General features: G+C 38.7%; 1 protein-coding gene across 2 annotated transcripts in view; it reads right to left on the bottom strand.

Moving 5' to 3' along the window:
• The window catches only part of ARHGAP28 (Rho GTPase activating protein 28), a 73,910-nt gene that overhangs the window by 8,828 nt on the left and 41,545 nt on the right, over positions 1 to 23,537 (bottom strand). For both annotated transcript variants that reach the window (XM_027650957.1, XM_027650958.1), the window contains exons 3-10: positions 18,838 to 19,055; positions 13,277 to 13,364; positions 11,202 to 11,359; positions 7,526 to 7,691; positions 7,320 to 7,411; positions 5,932 to 6,009; positions 2,547 to 2,709; positions 1,276 to 1,358 (exon numbers count right to left, since the gene is read on the bottom strand). In XM_027650957.1, the coding sequence (XP_027506758.1) occupies positions 1,276 to 1,358; positions 2,547 to 2,709; positions 5,932 to 6,009; positions 7,320 to 7,411; positions 7,526 to 7,691; positions 11,202 to 11,359; positions 13,277 to 13,364; positions 18,838 to 19,055 (1,046 nt within the window). The remainder of the gene's footprint in view (positions 1 to 1,275; positions 1,359 to 2,546; positions 2,710 to 5,931; positions 6,010 to 7,319; positions 7,412 to 7,525; positions 7,692 to 11,201; positions 11,360 to 13,276; positions 13,365 to 18,837; positions 19,056 to 23,537) is intronic.

Below are 23,537 nucleotides of genomic sequence, written 5' to 3'. Positions count from 1 at the left end.
GTCTTTATTTCAACCCATGAGTTTTCTACATTTTACCCTTCCGATTCTCTCCCTGATCCCACTGGTGGGGGCGTGAAAGAGCAGCTCTATAATGCTTGGTTGATGGCTGGGGTTAAACCACAAAAGGTGTTTAGCTGTCTCCTGTTAAACCACAAAAACCATAACATTCAAACCACTGCCTTTGTACCCTGACATTGCAATTAAAACATTTTTACAAACGCAAGAATTACAAAATAGAAACTGTGTTGGAAAACTTTCTAAAATCTCATTATAGATAGCAAGTAGAGATGCATAGTGAGTTTTGCCATCACTTTTATTTTTGTAAAAAAGTCTAGTAATAATTAAGACTACTTCTCTAGTATATGTTTTCCATATGCAGCTCTATACTAAAAGGAACTTTGGTAGCAGAAAAAAATTCTTTACAGAGCACTACTATAAGACCTCCAGATGCTTTAAAGAGGGTTGTTCTTGTCCATCATTACTGTATTTAAAACTACAGGTAAAGAAGGCACCTGAATTCGTAAAGTTATACATAAACTGACTAGTGGGAGACTTTCAGAGGTGGGGGACCTTCATGGTCCTGATGAGCAGAGGACCTGATGAAATGTCTGGGGGCTCCCAGGCAACTTGTTCTCTTAGGTTTCCTTTATGTAGAAACAAGCCCGAAGATGCAACCAATGTCTCCTAGGGTCAGGACATAGTTGCAGTCAGATTTGGGAGCTCCCAAACACCCAAGATGCTTGTAGCCACTGTGTCTGTATCAGGAAGTAGTACAGTGGGGTGGGCATGGGTTTGTAAGGCCAGCCAACAGAGGATGAGATCCTGACATCTGTGCTATGGATACACATTTTTACTTTGGACTATTTCCAGTCTGGTCCAGTGCTCCAGAAGCCCTTCAATACTGGGAGTGCACTAGGCAAGCTCCTTGAGGGCAGCTTCTCATTTAAATTCATTCTGGAGAATTTCTTTTATACAGAAAACCCAGAAACTGGACTTTTTTTCTCCAAACTATGTGAACTATGTGAGAAACATGCTTATTTGAAATGGGTGCCCCAGAATAAACAATGCCTGAGACCCACCAGTTGGATACCTCCAGCAACTGTTTCTTAATTGCTTGTAAAAGAAATCACAGTCAGGGAATTGGAACATCTTTTCAAGGAGATAATAAAAAACATGGATGAATTCTTTCCTGGTGAATCTTCTGAAAAAAACATGTGTCTCATTTAAAAGTCAAAAGCATCACAGATGGCAGGTGATAGCAAACAAAGAACTTACCTTGGCTGTATCTCTGTTGGCTTCAGGCAGCAGCATGATCAACAGATGCAAAGCTTGTAGCTGTAACTTGATCTTGGAGATTTCTAAGGATATGAATAATTAATATTTTTGAAATCCCAGCTGCAATTGGTTTGTTCAAAAACCTTGTGTGTCAGCAGTTCTAGAAATAACAGCTAGTGCCTGGTTGAGATTAGCATGTTTAGGTGTTGATTTTATATTTTCCAAATATAAAATAAAAAATCAATTTAATGAGTGGAGTTTTCCTCTTCACCTTGGATGTTTGTCACATGGGGAGACAAGGCTCTATAAAATTCTGTCTACATAGTAACAAGCCAATATTTTTCAGTACTAGTTAGTTTCTCTTAGATATTTGTGTATTTGTTGTAGGGAATAAAATAGTTCCATTCTGCACAGACACCTCCTGTTCAGTCTTCTCCAAATGGCTAAGCCATTGTAACTGCATGCAGTCTGGGACTCTCAGGGAGCACACTCAGGTATGTGAAGGTTACAGGAAAGGGACACCTCCTTCTGCCCTGTAAACTACCTAATGCAGACACTGAAAACTTGGCTGCAATCTTAGGTAAAGTTCCTCAGTTTTCTGTACCAAGTTGCCTAATTAATTCTTCATCCTGAGAGTTTCACTCTGTACTAGCTCAAGTGACTTTACAGTGAAGTCATAGGTATGGCAAGGTACAACTGCATTCTTCCTGGAAGAGAAATGAACAAAATGTACTGAGAATGAAAGAGTGTATGTACACTGAAAACAAACCTGACTGCCTGAAGCTTTCTGTGATCACACTTATCTCTGTACCAGTATTCTGACCTCAACATAAACCTTAAGAGAAATAAAATAGATCCAAGACAATATTGGCTAAAGGGCTGATTTTGAGTTCACCTTGCAAAAATTTTCATTTGTGAAACTTATAACTGGTGTGAATCAGAGTCTAAATATGAAAGTCATTGCTCAGCCATTGTTTACTCATAGGTGTCAAATTTTACATTAAACAGTTGTGTTATTCATACAACACACTTATACTACTAGCTAAATGCAGATACTTTTTTCTATTTGAAAACAAAATCTTGCAGAAAATTCAAATGTTTAGGCAGTGCACTGGGCCTGTTTTTCTTGCAGTGGGCATGTTATTCTCTCTACTTCAGAGAGAGAAAAAAAATCACATTTTTTTTCTCAGTACTTCAGAAAGAGAAAAAAATGTAATGTCTACTCTTCCATTTTATCTAGATCAGTCCACACTAACTCCATTTCCACATACTTTCCACTAGCGTGATGAAAGCAGGCAGATATTCTACTGTGAAGAGTGGGCTTGGGAGTTCTCTTATAAACATTTTCAGCAGTCCCGCTGCATCATTATTTCGTACTTGGTCCCAGTCAAAAGTGTCTTCATAAAATTTTGCCTCAAGTTCTTGATGGAGATTCTGAAAGATAAAAGAAACATTTGGCCTTTAATCATTGTTGCCGACCCAGCAGTTTGCCATCACTTCAGAAGTCCCATTACAAAGAGAATGCAGGTTTTGCACAGCACTTGAACTAAGGGAGCCCTAAACCACTGGCAGTCTTACACCCACATGGAGTTAAGAGCAGGTTAGCAAATCAAATTCCTGGGGATATTTGGCAACCCAGGCTAAATTTGGTTTGCTATAGCTAGGTTTCTGCCAGTGACCCCTTTGAACCATCTTAAAGCAAGACAATGTTGTGCAATGTCTTAGAACTAGAAACAGAAAACTCAGTTAACTGGGATCTTTTTAACACAGCTGTTCTTTTTGTTTAAAACACTCTCCAGAGCTTTTGACCCTTAAATCACAAAGGAGTGGTGTATCTTCCTCACTGCTGGTGAACTTGCTAGATAGACTGTTGGCATCTGAATTCATGTGCCTTTAGCAAATGGCTTTAACTTTGTGTCTTCCTGTCTTTAGAAGGAAATTTTATGTCAGAATAATTATAGTTAGATTTGGTCAAAGTGCAGGAAAATAAAGGTATCAAACCATTACTGTCAGAAAAACCTCCACTTAAGGCATAACCCCTCCGAATCCCTAAAACTCAAAAAACAAAAGAGAGATCTAAGAATTAATGATTATACCATTTTAGATGCCCATTTAATCCTCTTGTTCTACTAGGTAAGCTGCATAATAGAGGTCTGTTTAGTTCTGGAGGGTCACTAATCAGAGTTCAACACACGTGTGAATGGGAAATACGTAGCAAGGTTCCTAGTAGGAACAGAATTTGGCTTCAAACCCAGATGACTGTTTGGAAAATGCAAGCTCCTCAAAAAATTGTTGAGTTAAAATGATTGAAGGATGCTATTGTAATATAAGGATATCCATAAATAACACAGCTTTCACAATTATTACTGGCCAAACACTGTCTTATCCATAGGAGGGATGTTGCTGCCTTTTATGACACCATTTATGACAAAATTGTATCTGTAGCAAATATTCAGGTTTCAGATCATGTTTTTGTCAAATGTTCTTTAATATTATGCAAAAAGTTTAGTCTGCTCAGGCAGAAAAGCTTTTAAAAATGAATTCTGTTTACCACGTCTCACATGAATGGAAGGAAATTACATATCAAATACAGTCACACATAATGAAATAGAATGGTTGCACAAAAGGAAGTAGAAAGTCATTCAGGATTTGGCATATAATGTTACAGTCTCATTTTTACTAGCACATTTAACTGGTTGTAATCTGGGCTATCTCAGCTTCCTCTGTATTCACATCCTTTGCACATAATCCATACAAACACCTAGACTAAATTCTCTCCTGGTAATTGACTGGGAAATGTGGAACAGAAATCCTCACCTCATCAAAAGCACAAGAGGACAGATATCTACTCCACATTTTTCTGCTGAGAACTGGGAAAAAGCCGCAGAAAGAGAAAGCAAGATCTTTGAAACACAAACATTTTATATATATATATATATATCTATCTACAAGCAGGTAAGAATATATTTTATACACCCAATTCCCTCCACCCCCCATATACATATATATATGTATGCATCTAAGTACTTCTAAAATATGTGTTTGCAGGTTTTTTTAAACATGATTGACCCTACACTAGACCATCATACATTTTTTGTTCACTGGAACTTCTGTTACAAACCAGATTATGGAAGAAAACTTGTATTTATTTATTTATACTTTTTTTTATAGAACAGTAACCTTTAATCACTTCCATATGCCTTTTCTTTCTCCAAACAAGACTGAAATAAAGTTGGAATGCCCTCAAATACTAATGTCATAATAATGTATGAAGGCTTTGAAGGATGAAATCTGGATCTGCTTTGAAAAAATCTCTCTTGCTCGTTGGCTTGTTGGACAGACTTAAATGAAACCAAAACTCAAATAATTTAAAACTTTCATATGGGCAGTTTAATTTACCACCCAGTATAAGAGAGTTACATATAAAGCCATACCTTATAGCAGATCCGTGGATATGGGCTGTGAATAAGAAGTGAACAATACACAGTACACCGTACACAAAGAATATGAAAATAATTGAATTAGAGCACAGCCCTGCACTGTAATCTCCCTGAAGAGGTTGGTAAGATTTGAGATTGTGTGAAATAACATTTAAGCATTCATATGAAAAAAAGAGGAAGCTGAAAAGTACAGGGCAAATTAGGAACTTCCTTCTGCAAGATGTGGCACTTTTCAAGCCACTGGGTACTTTTATCAATCCACAGAGTCAAAGGAGCTGGGATACTACTGCCTATCTTTGGTGTGTTTCACATAATGTTGCTTTTCCGTGTACAGTAATTTTTTATGATTCCCAGCCCCAGCCAGTTTAGCAATCCCCAACATTTGTATGGCTGCCACAATGTTGAGACTTCCTACCTCAGAAAGCAAGGGCTAACTTTCTTGAGGATGAGAAAGTGGGAGTAAAATGCACTATAAGGTGTTTCCTAAATCAGAACAAAAAAAGCCTAGGGGGGGAAAAAAAGGCAAAAATGTGGGAATGAGGTGGACACTACTAAGCCCAGAAAAAAACACCAACCCAACAAAAAACACCTTGTTTTCCTAATTTGCCTGTGCCAGCTTCCAGAATCAAGTTAGTCTGGAGAAATAATAGCAAGCATTACTGCCCCACAATATCAGGAGACTGGGTACCAACTATCCTGTGTTCACAGCTCGAAAACAGCCTGTGAAAATGCAGTACTTCAGGCTGCCAGCAGTGAACATATGCCAAGTTTCTCTCACTTAGAACATGAAATTGTAAGATCACAGAAGATAAATGAGAAATAAAATGCCACAGAGGTTAAAAAGACATAGAATAAGATCTTTATCTGATGTTCACTGAGTTTAGCAACTTTGAATTTCTGAAATAAATTAAAACAGAGATAAGGTCATAGCAATTTTGGATGACAGAGATAAACTAAAAGGATCCCTCAATGTTTCATGGAGAAAAGCTACATTCAACATCAAGACTGTGCTTTATATAGAACACTAACTAAAGAAAGCAGTGGACTACATGTTCTGTGCATTATTGGTTCCCAGGAACCAATATGACCTTTCACTGGCAGGAGAAGGAGCTAGAGACACATCAGTATTTATGTGCAGTGTGAATTTTTGTGTGTGATGTATTATTTTACATAGAGTCTGCGGTCCAGAAGATGGAAAACTGGCACGAGTGTCTACCTTTACTCTGGAGGCAGATCCAGGAACCCGCAGAATTCCTTCAGTTTCCAAACCTGTTTCCTCAAGCTTGAGCAGCAACTGAAAGACAACAAAACACTCAGAAGGGAAAAATACTCAAAAGCACTTAAGAATACTATTCACTTTTTTTTCAGTCTTGGTATCCTTGAAACTAATTTGAAAAAGATACATTTCTATGGAATTTGCTCATGAAAAGATGTCAGTTCATGTAAATAAACCTGCCTAATTTGTTCTCCATATTCCTGAACCTGAAATAAGGAGTATGCAGCGTATGGAAAACTGCTAATGAAATAGGCCCCTCTGTCCTAGACATGAGAGTTGTCACTGCTATAGAACAATTAACACATAAATGTATTATTAAAAGAGCAGATACACTGGGTAAAATACAGTGGTGTATTGAAGGAAAAATAACCTCTGAGAAATGTTGAAGTATGCCCCAAGAAGCATAATGGAAAGGTCCATAGATAACATACGTTTTTGGGAACTGAGAACTCAGATTAGAAAATGATCCTAGGATATTTTATTTTGAAATTTCTGTGAATAGAGGAATAAGCTTTCCATTCTAATTCTTTATTAAAAAAATAAATATGTTTTCATTTGACATAATTTTGAACATTGGAAAAAAAATAATTTCCTAGCATTCAATCATACAGCTCTGGATTTTCACCACCAGAGCTTCTTCCTGCCCAAACCTGGATTCTTCTAATTTCCCATGGTATTTTGACATGAGAGCTGTGGAGCTAAATGCCAAGTCATGGAAATATTCAAGTTGTGTCAGTCTTTCCCCTGACACTCCACACCACTTTCCCTTTTGTCAGTATTTACAGGGAAATTTGTTGTAATTGCACATGTTCTTGTGTCTGTGTACCTGTCTTCAAGACATCCACTAGATGTCATTGTACTGCCAAATGGCTCATATAAGTGTTGTCTTGTCATACAAACCTCAAGGAGAAGATATCACTTCTATTCTGGAAATAATAGCTAAGTAATACCTACAGTTTCAATTAATGTGAAATTAAAGCTCCTGAGACAACTCACATCCGTCATTTCTGCACATACATAATTTTGCCTGGCTCTCTAGTTTAACAAAAAAGGGAAATAGAAAGACATTTTTTTCCTGAAGTTTCCTGTGTGGTTTCATATCATTACAAAAATAAAATTAGGTCCCCACCACAGATAAAACACACAAAAGGAGTAAATTTTGTCTCCTTGTCAAGGGGTTTTCAAACCACAATATACAGTTAGACAGCCTGTATGCACCCGCAAGTCTGTAAAGCCTGCATCTTCTCTCATCTGATGACTCATTTCAGTGTCAATGCAAATGATAGAGAAGCAAATCTTATTGTCCAAGCAACCTGAGTTATACTCACTTTTTGGAAGATAAGGGGAACTTTTATTCCAGGAACCTTCTTTTGATCGTTCTCCAGCAGCACAGTGAGAGGGACTCCGAAAAGACCATTCTCTTAAAAATAATAACAACAAATGTGAAAAAAAGGAAACACAGCCTTGTAAGCGCCTTCTTTGCAATGCTGATCGACACACAAGTGGCTGCAAAGGGGATGCCGCAGCACAATACCTCGTCCCCGCACTCTCTCTGCACGGTTCCTCTTCAGTTCCACCCCCAGCGCATCGTAGAAGGCTGTCAGCTCAATCAGGGAGAGGTAGCGGATCTTCTTCATGTCTTCAGGGGAGAGGTCTCCAACCTCTGTCAGTCCAAACCGGCTCTTCCGAACAACGAATTTCTACAGTAGAGATGGGTCGCATCTTTATTTGCACAAAAATTACAAGGAGTGAATTTTTGTTTTGAAGGAGGTGCCCGTATGTGATAGGAAGTCATGTTAGGGCAGATGGATAACAAAAAGAGGATGAACTATAGCTCTATATATTGGTCTGGTATGATGACATCATTTGTGTCCACCTGAACATAAAATTGAGCTTCTTGCTCACTATGTTCCCTTGCAGTTTGACTGGGAAGTGGTGTTGGAGCACCCCTGTGCCTGTACTCCAGCTAGGACAAATGAGTTACGTGCTACTTTTAAACTTTTGCCCTGTTTCAGCAGGATGCAACATTTTGCTCTGCTTCTGCCCTCCCCAAAATGTCTTGAATGCTGTTGACGTAGCTGACACAGTTCATCATGGATATGGTTGTGTATCAATCATGTGTCTGTAACAAATACATGCCTGCTTTGCATAATGCTATTAATTTATGAGGTCTAACAGAAGAGTTCAAACTAAAGACCTGCGGAAAAGCCCAGAAGCAAAATTACTTAGTCCTCATGCCAACCTGCCAATTTACTGGTATTTTTTATTACTTAAAAAGCAGTTGGGCTTAGAAGCAGGACTCCCAACAGCTAAGAAATAATTTATTCAAGTAGACTTGAATTAAATGATACTGAGGAATTTGAGGGCATGTGAAGATTTCTACATGTTTTAGAAACTGCAGTGTTGTAGACCAGAGCCAGGAATGTTGCCTCATGACAGACACATTTGTACAAATGTCAAAAAGAACAAATACCCATCAGTTTCTAACATAATTGTTAGGCATAATAACAAAGTTACAGTAAAAAACATGCTTTTCAAATATCTTTGGTATTGTATGTCTTCTTAATTTAATTGTACTTTAAAAAAATGTTAGAGATATAAACAAATAGTATTACAAATCATCTCCTCCCTTTAGGGATCTGAGTGGAAACCCAGCCTTTAATAATGTTTTGCTTCTGGAGATTTCAGCCCAGTCTTTTTTTTTTTTTTTAAACAAATTTGGACTCGATAGGTTTAAGCCATCTTTAAATGAAGCCAGTTAAACTAATTAAATAAAAGACAAACAAAAAAAATTTAAACATACACCAGATTTCAAAAACAAGAGACTACAAAGGACATCTAGATCATGTAGTTTAGGACTTCCTAAATTATATTGCACATGGTCAATAGGGATTAATAATAATTGGGGCAGAAAGAGTTCAGGGAACAGAATGACTAATGAACATGCTGTCTGTAGCATTTTAGCCCAGAATATTCCTTTTGTAGAACAGAGCAATTCCACAATTCCCTTATGCTGAGACTTAATAATGTAACGAAAGTTGCATTCAGGATAGTCTTCTGAAGATACATGAAATACTAAAGAATATCTACGCATTTTGGTTCCAGTGATGCAAAAAGTCCAAAAGCAGTCAAAGCACAATAAATCACCTTGAAAATAAAAAAAAAATTCAGATAGTACATGTATATTTTCTGAGGGGAAAGTGAAAAGGTATGTTTGCCGGTGAAAAAATTCCAAACACTCAAAACTGATTAAAAAGGGTGCTACAATGATTTTCCATGGTGGTTGTTTGAGTCCTAGGGTCACTATGATGTGATGCTGTGGTTAGCACAAGGTTTGGGGCTGGGCCTCTTTCTTCTCTCTTGTGTCACAATTTTCCAGTGGTTTTTCTTATGAACAGTCGTGTCAAAATATGCATCACTGAAGGAGGTTGTGCTATCCTGAAATTTGATTACTAATGTTTTGGCTAAGGACCATGTCTGATATATTTTGTGATGTTGTTTCTGTGTGGAACTATGTAGTGTATTCAGATGGGCCTGATATGCTTACTGACTCATAGCTTTGTAATATCTTTGACTAAGTCACATGGATTATGGTCCCGTGTTGGGGAAACTGCATGTAACACTATGCAGCCAGGGTTGTTGAGGTGGCCATTCTGGGAGCTGCAAGGGACATGCTATTTTATGACATACAATATATCTTTGTGCAGCTCTGTAGACGCTATCCATGACGTTGGTTATGTTGCCAGACCTGCCCTGGAGAAAGTATGATGTTGCACAGTCTTCAGTCTAGCCCCATTGGCCCACCATGGGGAAGGAGGGACAGTCCTCCAGGGTATAGGTGGCTGGTTGCTTGGTGTAACAGAGCAAGAGGTGAGGCCCATGACAGTCTGAGTCATTATGGGAAAAAAACAAATACCATGAGTGACAGCAGATGAAGTAAGGGGAATGCCAACATCAACAGCTATGACTGTTGACTTTACTCAGAAATCTCTCTCTGTAATGACCTTTCTTATTTCTTGTGTACTGATGAACTCACAAAATGATGTCCTGTATGCAGAGTAGTTCAACCCCAGCACAAGACTGGCTTTTTCTAAAACTAATCAATTATGAATCCACAGATCCATGATATTCAAAGTGACATCTTTACTCTTTGTCAGCAGCTTCCCTCCTCTGTCAACTGCAAATTCTCTGAGCTGTTGCAGAGAACAATTTGTGTGTGTGAGTGTTGTAGTAAAGGCCAAAATTATGATGAATGCTGAAATACCCTTACTTTCCACAGGTCACCAAGTTTTCCCCCCCCAAAAAACCCCAAACAACAAGACACAATAAAACACAGGGATTTCACACAAGTTGTGTAATTACTTGGTGTCTTATCTTTTGACAAGCAAGCTTACTTCTGCATCTCAGCTTCTTCCTTGGTAGAGTCTGAGATGGACAAATGAACATCTGTGTGGATTATAACAGCTTAAGATTAGTTCAGGATCTCAGGACATCACGACACTCAGGAATGCTTCCAAATAATTTACAGCTGACATCATACATGTCACCAAAAAGGCGGCATATGAAGCACTAAACTAATGCTTCCAGTGATGGAAGTTTTGAGGGCTGATGGAAGTAGAAAACAGATTTCCTTGACTTCATGAAATAATTCCAGATAATGACAAAACTGCTCAGTGTATGTCTGGTTGGATGATACGGTAAATTTTTCTTTAGCCATTCATATAGTATTTCCTATAGCACTGAATACTGATTGGAAACAGTCAGTACTGCTGCAGGACTAAGGTTTGCTTTCCTCCCTTCATCTATGGAGCAATTTTAAATCCATGTGTTAACTAAGGCAGATAATCTGTGGGGGAATAAAGTAGGAAAGCAAACCCATAATGAAAATGATTGTTAGTTTTCATGCCAGTAAGAGATTTTTATTTCTGTATGAAAAAATTGTGGATGATGCAATATTTGTGGACTGAGTTACACATATTCATCTGTGATGGGTACAAGTAAAGACCTGGCTTGGATATCCATATTAACTTTGGTGCCTCTCTGGGAGTCAATCACAGGCAGAAGGCAGGCACAGGAGGCAGTCTCTACAAAGCATGTGTCTAAAAGGACAGCTCATGTATCTTAACAGACTCCAACAGTGCTGGGGTGTAAAGCAGGAAATTGCTGTATTAAAGAAAACAACCAAAGAAATATGTCGAGAACAAACTTACAGGCAAAGCCGAGTCTTCTTTTTTGAACCTCTGATTTTTTGGCCACTCTTGGGTTTTTGGAAGGACTGTAATGGATTCTGAGAAAGAGACCTCATAAGAGAGCTCTTCTGTTACGGATGGGCTGCCTTTATCTAGTCCGCAGTCTAGACAGCTATTAGCTGAAAATAAGGGAAATTATATATGAATGCTGAATATATGCTTGCATTTAGTACAGAGACATTAAAAAATTAAACCAAGATGACAAAAGTCTTGAGACAGTAATAAAGGAAGTGCTTCAAAGAGGAGTTTCAGTGCAAACCACAGCATGTTCCTGTTTTGTCTGGAGGAAATAACCCCTTAGAAATAAAATCCCTATTTTCATTTTAGATTATTAATTTGTTGCTTTCTGTGAGAAAGATAGTCAAGCTGGAACTTCCTGTTTATCAGGAATTCCAAAGTTTTTGTACTCTGTCCTTGTCTACCCAAGCCAGCAAACTGTGGTGGCACTTGTCTAATGAACAATTAAAAATAAAAGGTCTTGACAGAAAAATGCTGTTGACACAGTTTCTTAGGTTACTTATAATCATAAGACACTGTGCATATATTTTATGTGGTCACAGACATAAATTTCTCAAGGTTGATAGTTTAGTTGTATAGCACCAAAACAGGACACAATGTACAATATTCCAGTTTGAAAAACACTATATCTACTGGCATTTATGGTAGATATTGTGAACTGACTTATTGCTCTTTAGTCACCTCCTGAAATTAGTGGATGCCAGAGGAAAATATCTGAAAGCAGTACAATCAAGTTCAGTAATATGCTATTGTCATGGAATCCAAAGTGTGATAACACACATGAGTTCCAGTGTTGCCAACTTTCATGACAGATCTCTCATATCTCAGGTCAATTTTTAGTTTTCCCTTAAGGTCCAACTCCTAGACTCACCTAACTGGAATATAATCATAAATTTAACTGAAAGTGAAGTAAAATTTCATCACCCAGGACTGCAGGAAAGAATTTACTAACATGACCCAAATGTGTTCAAAAGCCATGGAAATCAGAAAGTTAATTAAAAAACATTACGTATTTTATAAACCTGTGCATGTCCCATGTTTTTTGAATCATTGCATTAACAGATACAGGGATTTAAATATTTTTTGCAACAAAAATATTGCAAATTTTGCAAGTCTGATATGAAAAAAGCTAAGTGTGTTATTGAGTGGCTTCCAGTTTTTGAACTGTGGATTTAGATTTTATCTAATAGCCAAGCCATTTAAGATGTTTTCCATCTCTCTTTCCCCCCTTGGACCTGGGACCACAGACCGTCTAGGGTAGCCCTGGGAATTTGGTTCCCCATCTGTTCCAGTACAACTGCTTGAAGAGCAGAAGTATCAGGAGAGCAGCTTTAGCCACCAAGGAAAATGCCTGTGGCACTATACCCAGAGGTAAACATTCAAGGGACTAGTTTAGTAACTTGATATTAATATTAATTTAGTTAAGCCCTGAACAATGTGGATGGGAAAAGCTTTCAAAATAAAAGATGGACTTTCTCATGGAAGGCTACTAACAGTTATCCAGACACTGAGTAGAGTAGAGCTATTGCTTTCATTAGCAGTGCCAGTCACTGTCAGGACAAAGCATTTAAGGGGTAACACCATTAGTGGATCAGAATAATAGGGCAGAACCAGGAAAATGATCTGTTTCTAATACTGCAGTTTCTGCAGTACCAGAGAAATCTGGAGGAAAATAAGAATCTATCTTGTCATGATATGCAAAAAGAAAATACACTGATGACATAGTTTGGACAAATTCTGCAAAATATGGTTTAGCGATTGTTTTAACAATCCCAGCCTTGCCATGATCAGTATTTTTTAGATGCTGATGCCTCAAGGGCAGCAGTCTGAGTAGTACAACACCGGCCGTTAATAGGAAACTTTGGGTCCTGCATGACAATAAGCTGACAATGATTTTAAGGAAATATATGCAGCACTGCCTCAACATGAAAGAGGGGACTAACCCCCGAACCACAAAAGGGTCTGTCTATCATTTTTCCAGGAGAAAGTGAATACTGGTTACATGTTGTCATACTCACAGGTAACTGATTTCCAAACTGCCTTCTGCCCAGGGAGCTGGATACCGTTAGAAGGAACTGGTGGCACCGGAACTGTCTCAAACGTGAGCTGATAAGGAAGTAAAAATGATCAGACTACAGTGAAAGTAAAAGTCGATGGACAAAAACTACTACAGTTCAAGCAACAGTGTATCATTCTCAGCTTACACTGTTTTGAAAAGATAGAACAATCTGTTGTGATTCTCAAGAGTATATTTTTCATAGCCAAGACTGAGAATTAATTTTGCTCAGCCTGTATAGATTTGGATCATGTTGAGGTCAGTAATATTACAGCTTGCTGTACCTAATGAGTCCTGTCCTATATAATGACTGAAATTAGCTAAGTAAATTGCTGTACAGAATTATACTAAGAAAAAAGTCCTCGTAGAACTGTAATTCATCCTGCTTTTAATCATTTTGGCCACAAATCTTTTTGAAGAATCTTTGGCACATGTTGAATATCTGCTGTTCCCAGGCACCTGTCAGAAATCAGGCTTCTTTGGTGTCTCTTGCAATTTGGGCATCAGCAAGTTATTAATGGGCAGATGTCCTCCCACATACTAACATTTTTATCAGTGGACTGCAAAAAACGTTTTGAGGGAACAAAGAAATTTTCTATAGTAAAATTAATTTCTTTCCACTACAAAAGTCATTCTGCACTGCAGAGAAAGAGCTTAGTAGCCCAGGGGGTGACTTTCAGTCATCTCTTATTGGCAGTGGAATTTAGGCCTTGTTCTCAGCAGTTCGGTGACTCATAAAGACAAATTCAAGTGTTTCTGTGTACATGGGGCAGTAGCAGCTCATCTGTGTTCATGGGTAAAAAAACAAAACAACAAACACCATAATCAAGGTCATGAATTAAAGAAATAGTCTGAAGATTACTCTGTGAAAACGACTACAATATTCCAAACCTTTCTTGTATTTTTTTTCTGCTGTCTTCTGCATCCTTTTGGGAGTCCTTGGAGCCTCCGCCTTTCTCAAACCTGCTGCCTCACCCCCTTTGAGCCTGATGGAGCAGCTCCAGTTTTCTAGCTGAACCTGCATCTGAGAGACCCCGTGAGCCCTCAATACCCGCTCTTTAAATTGCTTTTTAAATTGCTAAATCGGCTGTTTATCAAAAACCAGCAATGCCTCAGGGCAGAAATTTTGTCTTCCCCGTTTGTAGCCAACACACAGGAGCAACATTCAGGCTGCTAAAAAATGTCATATAGACAGGCAGCTCTTCAAATTGGAAGCCTGAAATAATGTTGCGGTTGTTTTATTCTGCCTTATCCTCTGAGCTATTTGGGTAACAAAGTCAAATGTAACATGAATAAAATCTCTCCTGAGAGAGTCCATTCAATAGCCTGCAAACTTGAGAGCAAACAGGATTTGAGTCACATGGACTTCCTTTGCCAGAAGACTGGAAGGACCACTGATTTTTTGAAAAGGAGAACTATAGGATGCTTTTATGATAAAATCCCACAACATTTACATAAAAAGCTTCAGGACATTAAAAAATACTATAAATTTCAGGTGGGAGTATGGAAGTGGAGGGGATGGTTAGACCTGTCTCAGCAGTTTGGGAAAATCAACCATAAAAGTACTTATGCTTCTGCTTAAGTTCCAGATGGAAAAATTAATGGTAAACATTAGCAACTCATTTATTTACTTTCAGTGCTCAGAATGTCTGACCCTTGTAAGTTTTCAGAACAGATTTACAATGAGTCAAGTTTATTAAGGAAAAAAATACTTCCAGCCTTGTTACAAGGGTGAAGTCAATAGCGAAGTACCTGCAGTAACCCGCTTCCATAAAGCACAACAGAGCCAGAGGAAAGGAGCAGATAGCACACCTCTGCTTCACACCCATCAGGGCTTGCAACAGCCTGTGGGCTGCTCTAGCTTCTGGCAATTACAGAATAATGTGGACCATGCACAGTATCAGGGGTAGCTAAAATGTCATATTCTCAGTCTCTTTTCTGAGTCTCCACAGTGAGAGTGTACAAAGAAGCCAAATCTATGTCCCTTTTGTGAAAATGTCTTCCTTCCCCCCCATTTTACTTTTTTAAAATCTTAAGATAATATGATAAAAAGAAAGGGAAGACTGGAAATAAAATCTTTTTAATACATGAATTTTAAAGATCCAGATTTTTTTTGTAGTATAAAAGAAGAATAAAAAACTGTGGAAGATCTTAATGAATGTGAAAGACCAAGAGTCAAACTGCGTCCTTAACTAAACTGGAACAACTTTATTCATCTGGCTGGGGCTCCAGCTAAGGTAAAGCTTCTCATACCCTGATTTCTGTCTGAAAGCAATTCATTAGACATATTAAAAATGAAACCACTGTTTACTGCCACAATGTACACAGGAATTTCCAAAGGGGAGAGGAAATCAGAAGAGCAAGGAGAAGCTGGAGATGAGGTAGATAGTTCTTTAGTAGCTACCCGCATTGTAGAAGATGTAAAACCAAATCATTGGAGCACCTAAGCAACCAAATTCTGTTGTCAGCCCTGCAGCTAAGGGAAATAAAGGCAATTTGCCAATGCTTTGAATATATTTGTATTTCCAAGCACTGTCATTACAAACACGTTTTCATGCAAATAGCTCTGGGTTAGTGATTTCTCCTTAATCAGGACACGATTTTCTCATGCATTGCTGAAGTAAAATGCTTCTAAAAACTCTTAAGGAGTTTCACAAGGCAGAGCTGGGCTGTTAATGAACATGATGCACTTCCTCCCTCCAATAACAAAATCAATGTGTGTGTGTTCATTTGTATTCTGCTGATTTTTCTAGGCTTTGAGCACTAGCAACGCCAATGGCTTCTGATGGAAGCAGCAGGGTATCACCAGTAAGAAAAATCAGGCCACACTGATTAATAAACCATCCAATTTAAAACTCCGTATTGTGGCTGTCAGTCGAGGCTCCTGGCTGCAGACCTATCTGAAGCAGAGCAAAAGCACCTCAGCTGGGACAGGCTGCTCTTCCAAGGCATGGCTCTTGCAAGGATGATGTATCACCGGGGCAGCATTTTGCCCCCAGGGATCATGGCACATTTCCAGGATAGGCAACAGAAAAAAAATCCAAACAAAACGAGGAATGGCTGCATTTCCTTTTATTTGAGTCCACTTTGTCTGTTGAGGGAACACTCCTGCCCGGAGGGGATGGACCTCAAGGTAGGATGACTGAAAAAGCACCCTTTGCTCTCTGTTGACTCCCACAGAGGCTGGCCACCAGGCAGTAGTAGCAAAACATCTAGCAGGGAGGCTTTTTTTTTTTTTCAGAACAGAGACAAAAAACTAGGGCAAATCTATTTTTCTTTTCCTCCACTCCGGATGACAACTATTTACACCTCTTTAGTGATCCCCTAAATCTCATCTCAGGTGACCTTACTGAGCTAATCACCTTTTATCTCATCATTAGCCACAGAAGACAGTAAACCATTCTGTAACCCATCCCTCTAGGCTCTTGCAATTCTTAGGTCGTTGGGTAGAAGGTGTAAATCCATCCTCCTAATGGGGAGGATTATAGAGTTACGTGAAACAATTAGAGCTGTTTTGCTATTTGCACCATGATTACTTCTTCCTTCCCAACAGAAAGGCAGGATGGGAAAGCAAAACTTCACGTCATTTCAAGCAGTCTCCTTACCAGCCTCTCTTCAACAGCTATGCTGTAAAGATTTGCCCCTTCCCGTCTCTTGTCACTCTTTTCTTTTTGCTGGGTTGTTTTTAATGCGGATCTCTTTCCTAAGCAGATTCATCACAAAGATTCACCGCCAGCTGTAGTGCCGTGCCCAGAGAGGCAGCAGAGCATGAGGGACTACTGATACCCCCTAACAAAGACTGCTTGGGAAACCCTTAGGTCGGGAACACAAGCTCTTCTGAAGTGTGTTTATCCCTGAAGAGCTGATAATTAGCACAAAGTTCCTAAATCCCATAATAAGCATCAGAGATAGGAGCAATGGTCAATAGGAAAGCCAAAAGGGTGCTGGGAACCTTGCAGGCTTTTAGAAATACAATCTGTCACAGTCCATTGGAGGGAAGTGATGGTGTGTTCTGCAGTTGTATTTGTGCATCGGTGTTTAACATTTAGTTAAGCACCTGTGTAACTGCATATTTTTGTGGGAAGAAAAATTAGAAGACTTAATTACTTATTTGATTTTATCTTTTAGACTTTAAAAATGCAGAAGTAGTAAGTGAACTGAATTTCAGAGGAAGTAAAAAAGTGATTTGAAAGGCAATTGGCTCTGAAGATACAAATTCCTCTAGCAACTGAGAAACTTCAGAAAATGAGAAAGTAGAAAATAAGTAGGTCAAAAATACATCAATAACGTGCCTATCTGAGAGAACGGGTATAACATTTATTTTTCTGATTAAATTTTATTAGGAAACTTTAGTTTTTTTAAACACATTAAGGTTTACAAAGACTTGGGTCAGGAGAAGTGTGCTAATCTAATTAGAAGAATCATCAGCTTTTTAACGTTCATGTAAACATGTTTGATTATTTCTCACTAAAGTCTGACCACAACAAACTACCGGATACTTCTGGATGTATTTGTGGGATATCCGTAAGAGGTTCAAAAGTAACCAGATACTTAAATTTGGAGACAAATAAGTTAACTTTCTGGCCATTATATCTTTTCGATTTTATCATAACTATGAAGTTACAATTTTGTGCCCCAATTTTTTTTTTTATTTTAAATAGTCCAGGATGCCAAGCCTTGAGGAGAAGATAGGACAAATAGAAAAGGACAAAGAAAAATCATAATGAAAAAGAGTTTCTTGGAGTTTTGTGATGGCAAAAACTTTAATATTAATTTCAAAGGTGAGAGTGTGAGCTTACTGGTGACTCCCATTTAAGGTATCATGAGTGACAAAGATAAAATCATGCATGTTGCTTTGAGTATTGAACTAAACTCACACAGTTTACTGCATTCAACAGTCAAAACATGTAGTGCTAGGAATTGGTTCATTTAGGGCTATCCTCAGGGAAAAGCAGAAGAAACCACCAGAGGTAACATTCATTTCTGAAGCCATGAAGCAAATGAACAGTTAACAGATTTTCATTTGCTACATAAGTGAAATGTAACTGCCAGTGTACCAGTTGGAATCATGCTGGCAGGTGTTTAATTGCTTATGCATATTTGAACCCCAGTTGCTTCATTAGAGAAGTTTTACTTCACCACTGAGACTGCTGAGTAAATAGCAAGTGTCCCCAGAAGCCGTCAAAAATTTGAATAGCTGCCAAGAGTAACTCACCAATTTCCAAAAAATAAAGGAGTAAATGTTAGTCTTGGTAGGAGATTGCAGGAGGAAGACTGGTAACAGATACAACATCATGTTACAGGTTAGTTGCAAAACTGTGCACCATCTATTGTGTTTGGTGTCTTCCTTTCTTCTCAAAACGTAGCATATAGAGTATTAAAAGTCTGATTTTAGGGTCAGGAGTTGCCACTGTCTGTCTGTACACTGTCAGCAGAAAAAGGTTCCTGCCTGGTAGAAACTTTGGTGAGTTACCTGCAAATTGCATAAAAATTAATATCAAAGGTGTTCACTGAGATACTTACAGGAGAGTCATTGGTGCCAAAGATGTCTCGCACATCCCGGACTGTGTGCTTGTTCTTCTTCCTCAGGGTCTGAGTGTAGGTGTTGTACCTCTTCTGTACGGCAGCAGCTTGAGTTCTGGTCAGAGTGGACAGCAGAGCTTGGCCATCCTCCTCTTCAGCTCCAGAGATCAACGTAGATAAACCTACATCTTGCAGCCATTCTGCCTCCAGTTCCCCTTCTGTGAAGGAAGAGAGTGTGTTACCAGGTCTGGCAAGGAAGGGCGAGGGGCCTGAAGGAAAGGAGATGGCATGACCTTCACCTTGCTGCCATAGCCTTTACCTTGACAAGACTCCAATTCCAACCTTTTCTAGGGCACAAATGCAAGTAAAGATGGTTTTGTCAACATGCTCTCCACTTCCAGTTTGTCAGTGTCTGCACAGGAGAGGCTTACCAGAAGAACAGAAGAGGCATTTCTAACCTGTGCATCAGCATAGGCGTGTGAAAAAGGCAACAGAGTAGCAAGCCTGACACAGCAAGGTCCTTAAAAGCTAACGCCTAATGCAAGAGCATAAATCTCCTCAGTTACCACTTATGCCATGCTTACAATTTTTAGCATGCTCTACTGGATAAAGACCTTTGGCTGATGGAATTTAAATTGGTATTCGAATTCAAATAAACAAAAATACCGAAGACATGTATACAACAGAATAATGTATTTGCACACTAACAATGGAATTTGAGATGTCAGAGGGCCAGCTGGTAGTCAGACTCCTAGTGAAGAAGCTACACTAAGAGAAGGGTGATGTCCACCCAGTCCAGCAGCTTGTTTTGAACGATTAAGAACCAGAGCTGCTCACTAAAGAGCAAGGTTCAGGAGGGGGTCGGTATCAAAGAGGTCAGGTAGGGGTGGAATATGAAAAAATAGCCATCCTTGCATGTTAGGTATCATATCTTCTTGAATCTTGTTTCTCAGCTGGTTCAACACTGCAACTGGTTCCATAGTGAGATTAGGCACTGTGTGAAAAATTGTTTTCTATCCTGGCTCTATCGGACATGGAGGAAGCTTCTGGTATCTTTTCACAGAGCCACACCTGCAGTCCCCCCGCTACCAAAACCTGTCCAGGCAAAGCCAATGCAGGTTTTCAGCTTGCTACCTGTTACATTAAATTAATATGCCTTTTCATTATTGGACTAGCAGAAGCTCCCAGTCTGCCTTCTCTGAATCATTTAGGGATTTTAAATTTTGCTGCCATTGCTTTTTTATTTGTCTGCTTTTTAAAGTAAATAGTCACAGTCTTTTAAAATCTCTCATCACATAGGAGATTTTGAGGTCCTTCATTTCAGTTTTGGGAGCAATCCTAGCTCAGCAGTATGCTGCTTGAGACAGGACACTAATTTCATTACGGCTCTAACTGAAGAAGAGGTACTACAAATAAACATGTCAAACAGGAAATGGATTAATTTGCAGCATGTTCTATAAAACAACTAGTCAATGCACTTATTGTTCTTGTCCCAGTGCTGGTCTTAATGGCAGGTTGGTATTTCCACTCTCCCTTTATTGCCTCTTCTTGACATCAGAATGCAGGCTGATTGATGGACACCAGTTTGCTGCACTTTGGCAGCTAGATACACAAAAGAGAAAATTACAGGACTGGGCTGCAGGGACAAGCAAAAGCATCTTATGCATGTGCCATCACTGACTTCATTGTTAACTGCCCTGCCTCTTTACAAAGCTCTGCAAAAATAGCTGCTTCTAAAACCCTTACTCTGTGTTAGCCAGGGGTGTGACCAGTCCTGTATGCCTTGAAACAGCTTCTCCGCTCTTATCCTTTCTGTATCCACAGACAGGATTACAGTGTTCCCTTCCCGTCTTTGTAAGTTTTGAACTTCCCTCCTCACTCTTCTTTCTAAGAACATCTCTTCTCATTCTTGTGTGCTGCTGTTGGAGCCACATCTGTACATGTTTCAGTTTTTTAATTATATTAATTTTAGCTTTTGTCTTGACATATTCTTTCCAAGTATTGAGTTTTTAATCAAACTCGTTTTTCATGATGCTATGAAAAATAGTAAGGCAGACATGAAATTCTGCCTGCTTACCACTTGTTTTCTCTGGCTTTTGGCCTCTTCCTGTTCCAACCACTCACAAACAATAGACTAAGAAATAGCAACAGCAATCAGAGGAATAAAACTATCAAAGAGAAGAAATTTATGCATTAAAAAAACTTCAAAATCTTATGTCACATAGGTTTTAAACATAGGTTAAAAACCCCTCATGTTGTTTTACAAATCTTATTTTGACAGTTAGCTACTTATACAGCAGGGTCTTGATACTGTGCTCCACCAGAAGATAAACAGATAATTGAGAAGGTAATTATCTTTTTCTCATAGAGATTGCTAGGAAAGAGGTGTGTCTTGCTTTGAATTTCAGATATAACCTGAAATAACTCACAGATATAATCTTAAACAATGCACAGCATCCCAGCCTTGAAACATGAAGTTATAAAGCAGCAGCTCAGTACATCACAGACATCTTAAATACCCCATGCCTTCCTCCTCCCCTACATTTTCACATTTTCACCCCTTGTGTCACTTGTTATAATCTTCTGTTCTTTTTTGATTGTATTTACTAACATCAGCAGAGTAAGTGTGCTGTTGTCTGTCCCTTGCATGTGTTGTCTGGCAAACCACATTGTGGTTTTGACAGTATCAGTGGTGCCTGGCCGCTATCACCCTTTGGTCTTCTTTTTAAGGATCTTGCATCTCTTCCTCTGAAAGACATTTCAAAAGGGCGATGAATATTTGTTTTTATTTTGCCCCAAGGGTTTTCACACTGATTTGGCAAGGAGAATTATCTTATTAGGACCTTAATAGAACTTCCAAGATTTATAATCCCAAACTGAATATATTCCTGATCTTAATAACTAGGATAAACACTGCCTGGTTGTGTGTGAGTGTATGGAATATATATATATATATATATATGTTTAAAACAACAAAACGAAGGTAAACGAAGTGTGGAGATGTGCTGCACTTTGACTTGCAGTCTCATTTTTAATTCATGTCAGAGGGGAAAAAATCAATGCATTGTAATGAGGTGTAATCAGACAAAGGGTAACACAGGACTGCAGCAGAGTTTGGGCTGTTGTGAAGATTTAGTTCAGCAGTAATGAAAGTGATGGAAAACTTTCTGGAAAATGAGGTTCTTTACTGACTTTCCCTACTAACTTACACAGCTTGGTAACTCACAGATATGTGACATTCTCCTGATGGTGTAGACAAGTCAGAGACACCTGTCAGCTCATGCTGACAACTGAATGAAGGAGAGACACCCAATAGGTTCACAACCTCTTTCTAAGGTCTCCAAGTTAAAGAGTATGATCAGACAAGAATTTTCCCAATAAGGAACAGAGGAGTGCAGTTCAGATTTAAGCTGACCAACCATAACCCTCATAGCAGACCAAGATTTCTGGTGAACCCGTCTTCTCCCTTGGCTTCCAAGAGAGCCCTACTGGGAACTAGTGAGTGGGAGGTGTTTCCAATGGGAACAGTACGTGGTTGGAGTTAGATACCTCTGTGTAAGTTACTTACCATGACTGATTACATATTTGTTTGTTAATACTGTAGTACTTTTCCCCCCTTTTCACCATTCTTCCTGGGAGCAGAACTAATGACATCTCATTGCATGTCAAAGTAAAAAAAACCTCATCATCACTTGTGTTAATAATTGCAAGGAAAGAACATGCCATTGCTTCAAAATCTATCCCTAGATCAGTAATTACCAGACTAGCAGCCATGAGCCACAAGATGTTCTCAAGAAAGAGTTATCAGTGGGTCATGACCTCAGAAGAAATTCTTTTTCATCCTATAGTAACACCTGGTATTTTTTGTTGCACAATATAATGCATTTGTAAATGGGGTCAAAACCGGAAAAAAAAGTGAACTGTTGTTCTACATGTTATCAAATCTAACACAAAGCTGTACTGCAACAAGCCAGTACAGACTATTATGTGTTTTTCCAAATACAGTACAAAACAAGAGAGAGGAAAAGGTTAAGATAACAGAATGAGGTAGTAATACCTTCAGGATATGTTGCATAAGTGATGAATGAATTTGGTCAAGTGGGGAGTCTGAACAATGCAGGCATCCATATATTCAGACTTACCTCTGAACTAAAGTCTAAACTCTTCTTGAATTATATCCAAATTGGGTAATCTCATAGAAACAGGCAGTTATCAAATTCCTGATAGCATTAAACAACATCTAACCAAAAAATTCTTCAAGACTTTAATAACTTCTGCATTATATCCTACCAAAAGCCAGAAAATTTAAAATTCCAGCATACTAAATGAATTATTAACAAAATAAATTTAACAAAATAAATTGTTTCACTTTAAATGTTTTGGTTTAGTCTATGTAATGCTGGAGATTTAGCTTTCATTGAGTGTCTCTCCTTTATGAATTACACCGTATCTGTTCTCCTGAAGCACAAAGTCAGTCCAAAAAAAACTTACTTCAGAAGTTAATTACCAGCTCCAGTTATAAACCAGAGTGAATTATTGCTTCTTTCCACTGACTGACTGTGATGTTCAGAAGCAGAGGTACAGTGACCCAGCCTAGTACTTTTGCTCATACTGAATGGCATGAGAAAGGAGATCAGGGCATGACTCTTTAGTGAGAAGGCAAAGCCAAGGCATAAGGAAGAAGTGGTGTTTGTGTGCTC

The sequence above is a fragment of the Corapipo altera genome, unplaced genomic scaffold (assembly GCF_003945725.1).
Source record: "Corapipo altera isolate COAL_440 unplaced genomic scaffold, ASM394572v1 24, whole genome shotgun sequence".
Classification (NCBI taxonomy): domain Eukaryota; kingdom Metazoa; phylum Chordata; class Aves; order Passeriformes; family Pipridae; genus Corapipo; species Corapipo altera.
Note: the sequence above shows the minus strand (reverse complement) of the source record. Positions and strands in the feature narration are given on the sequence as shown.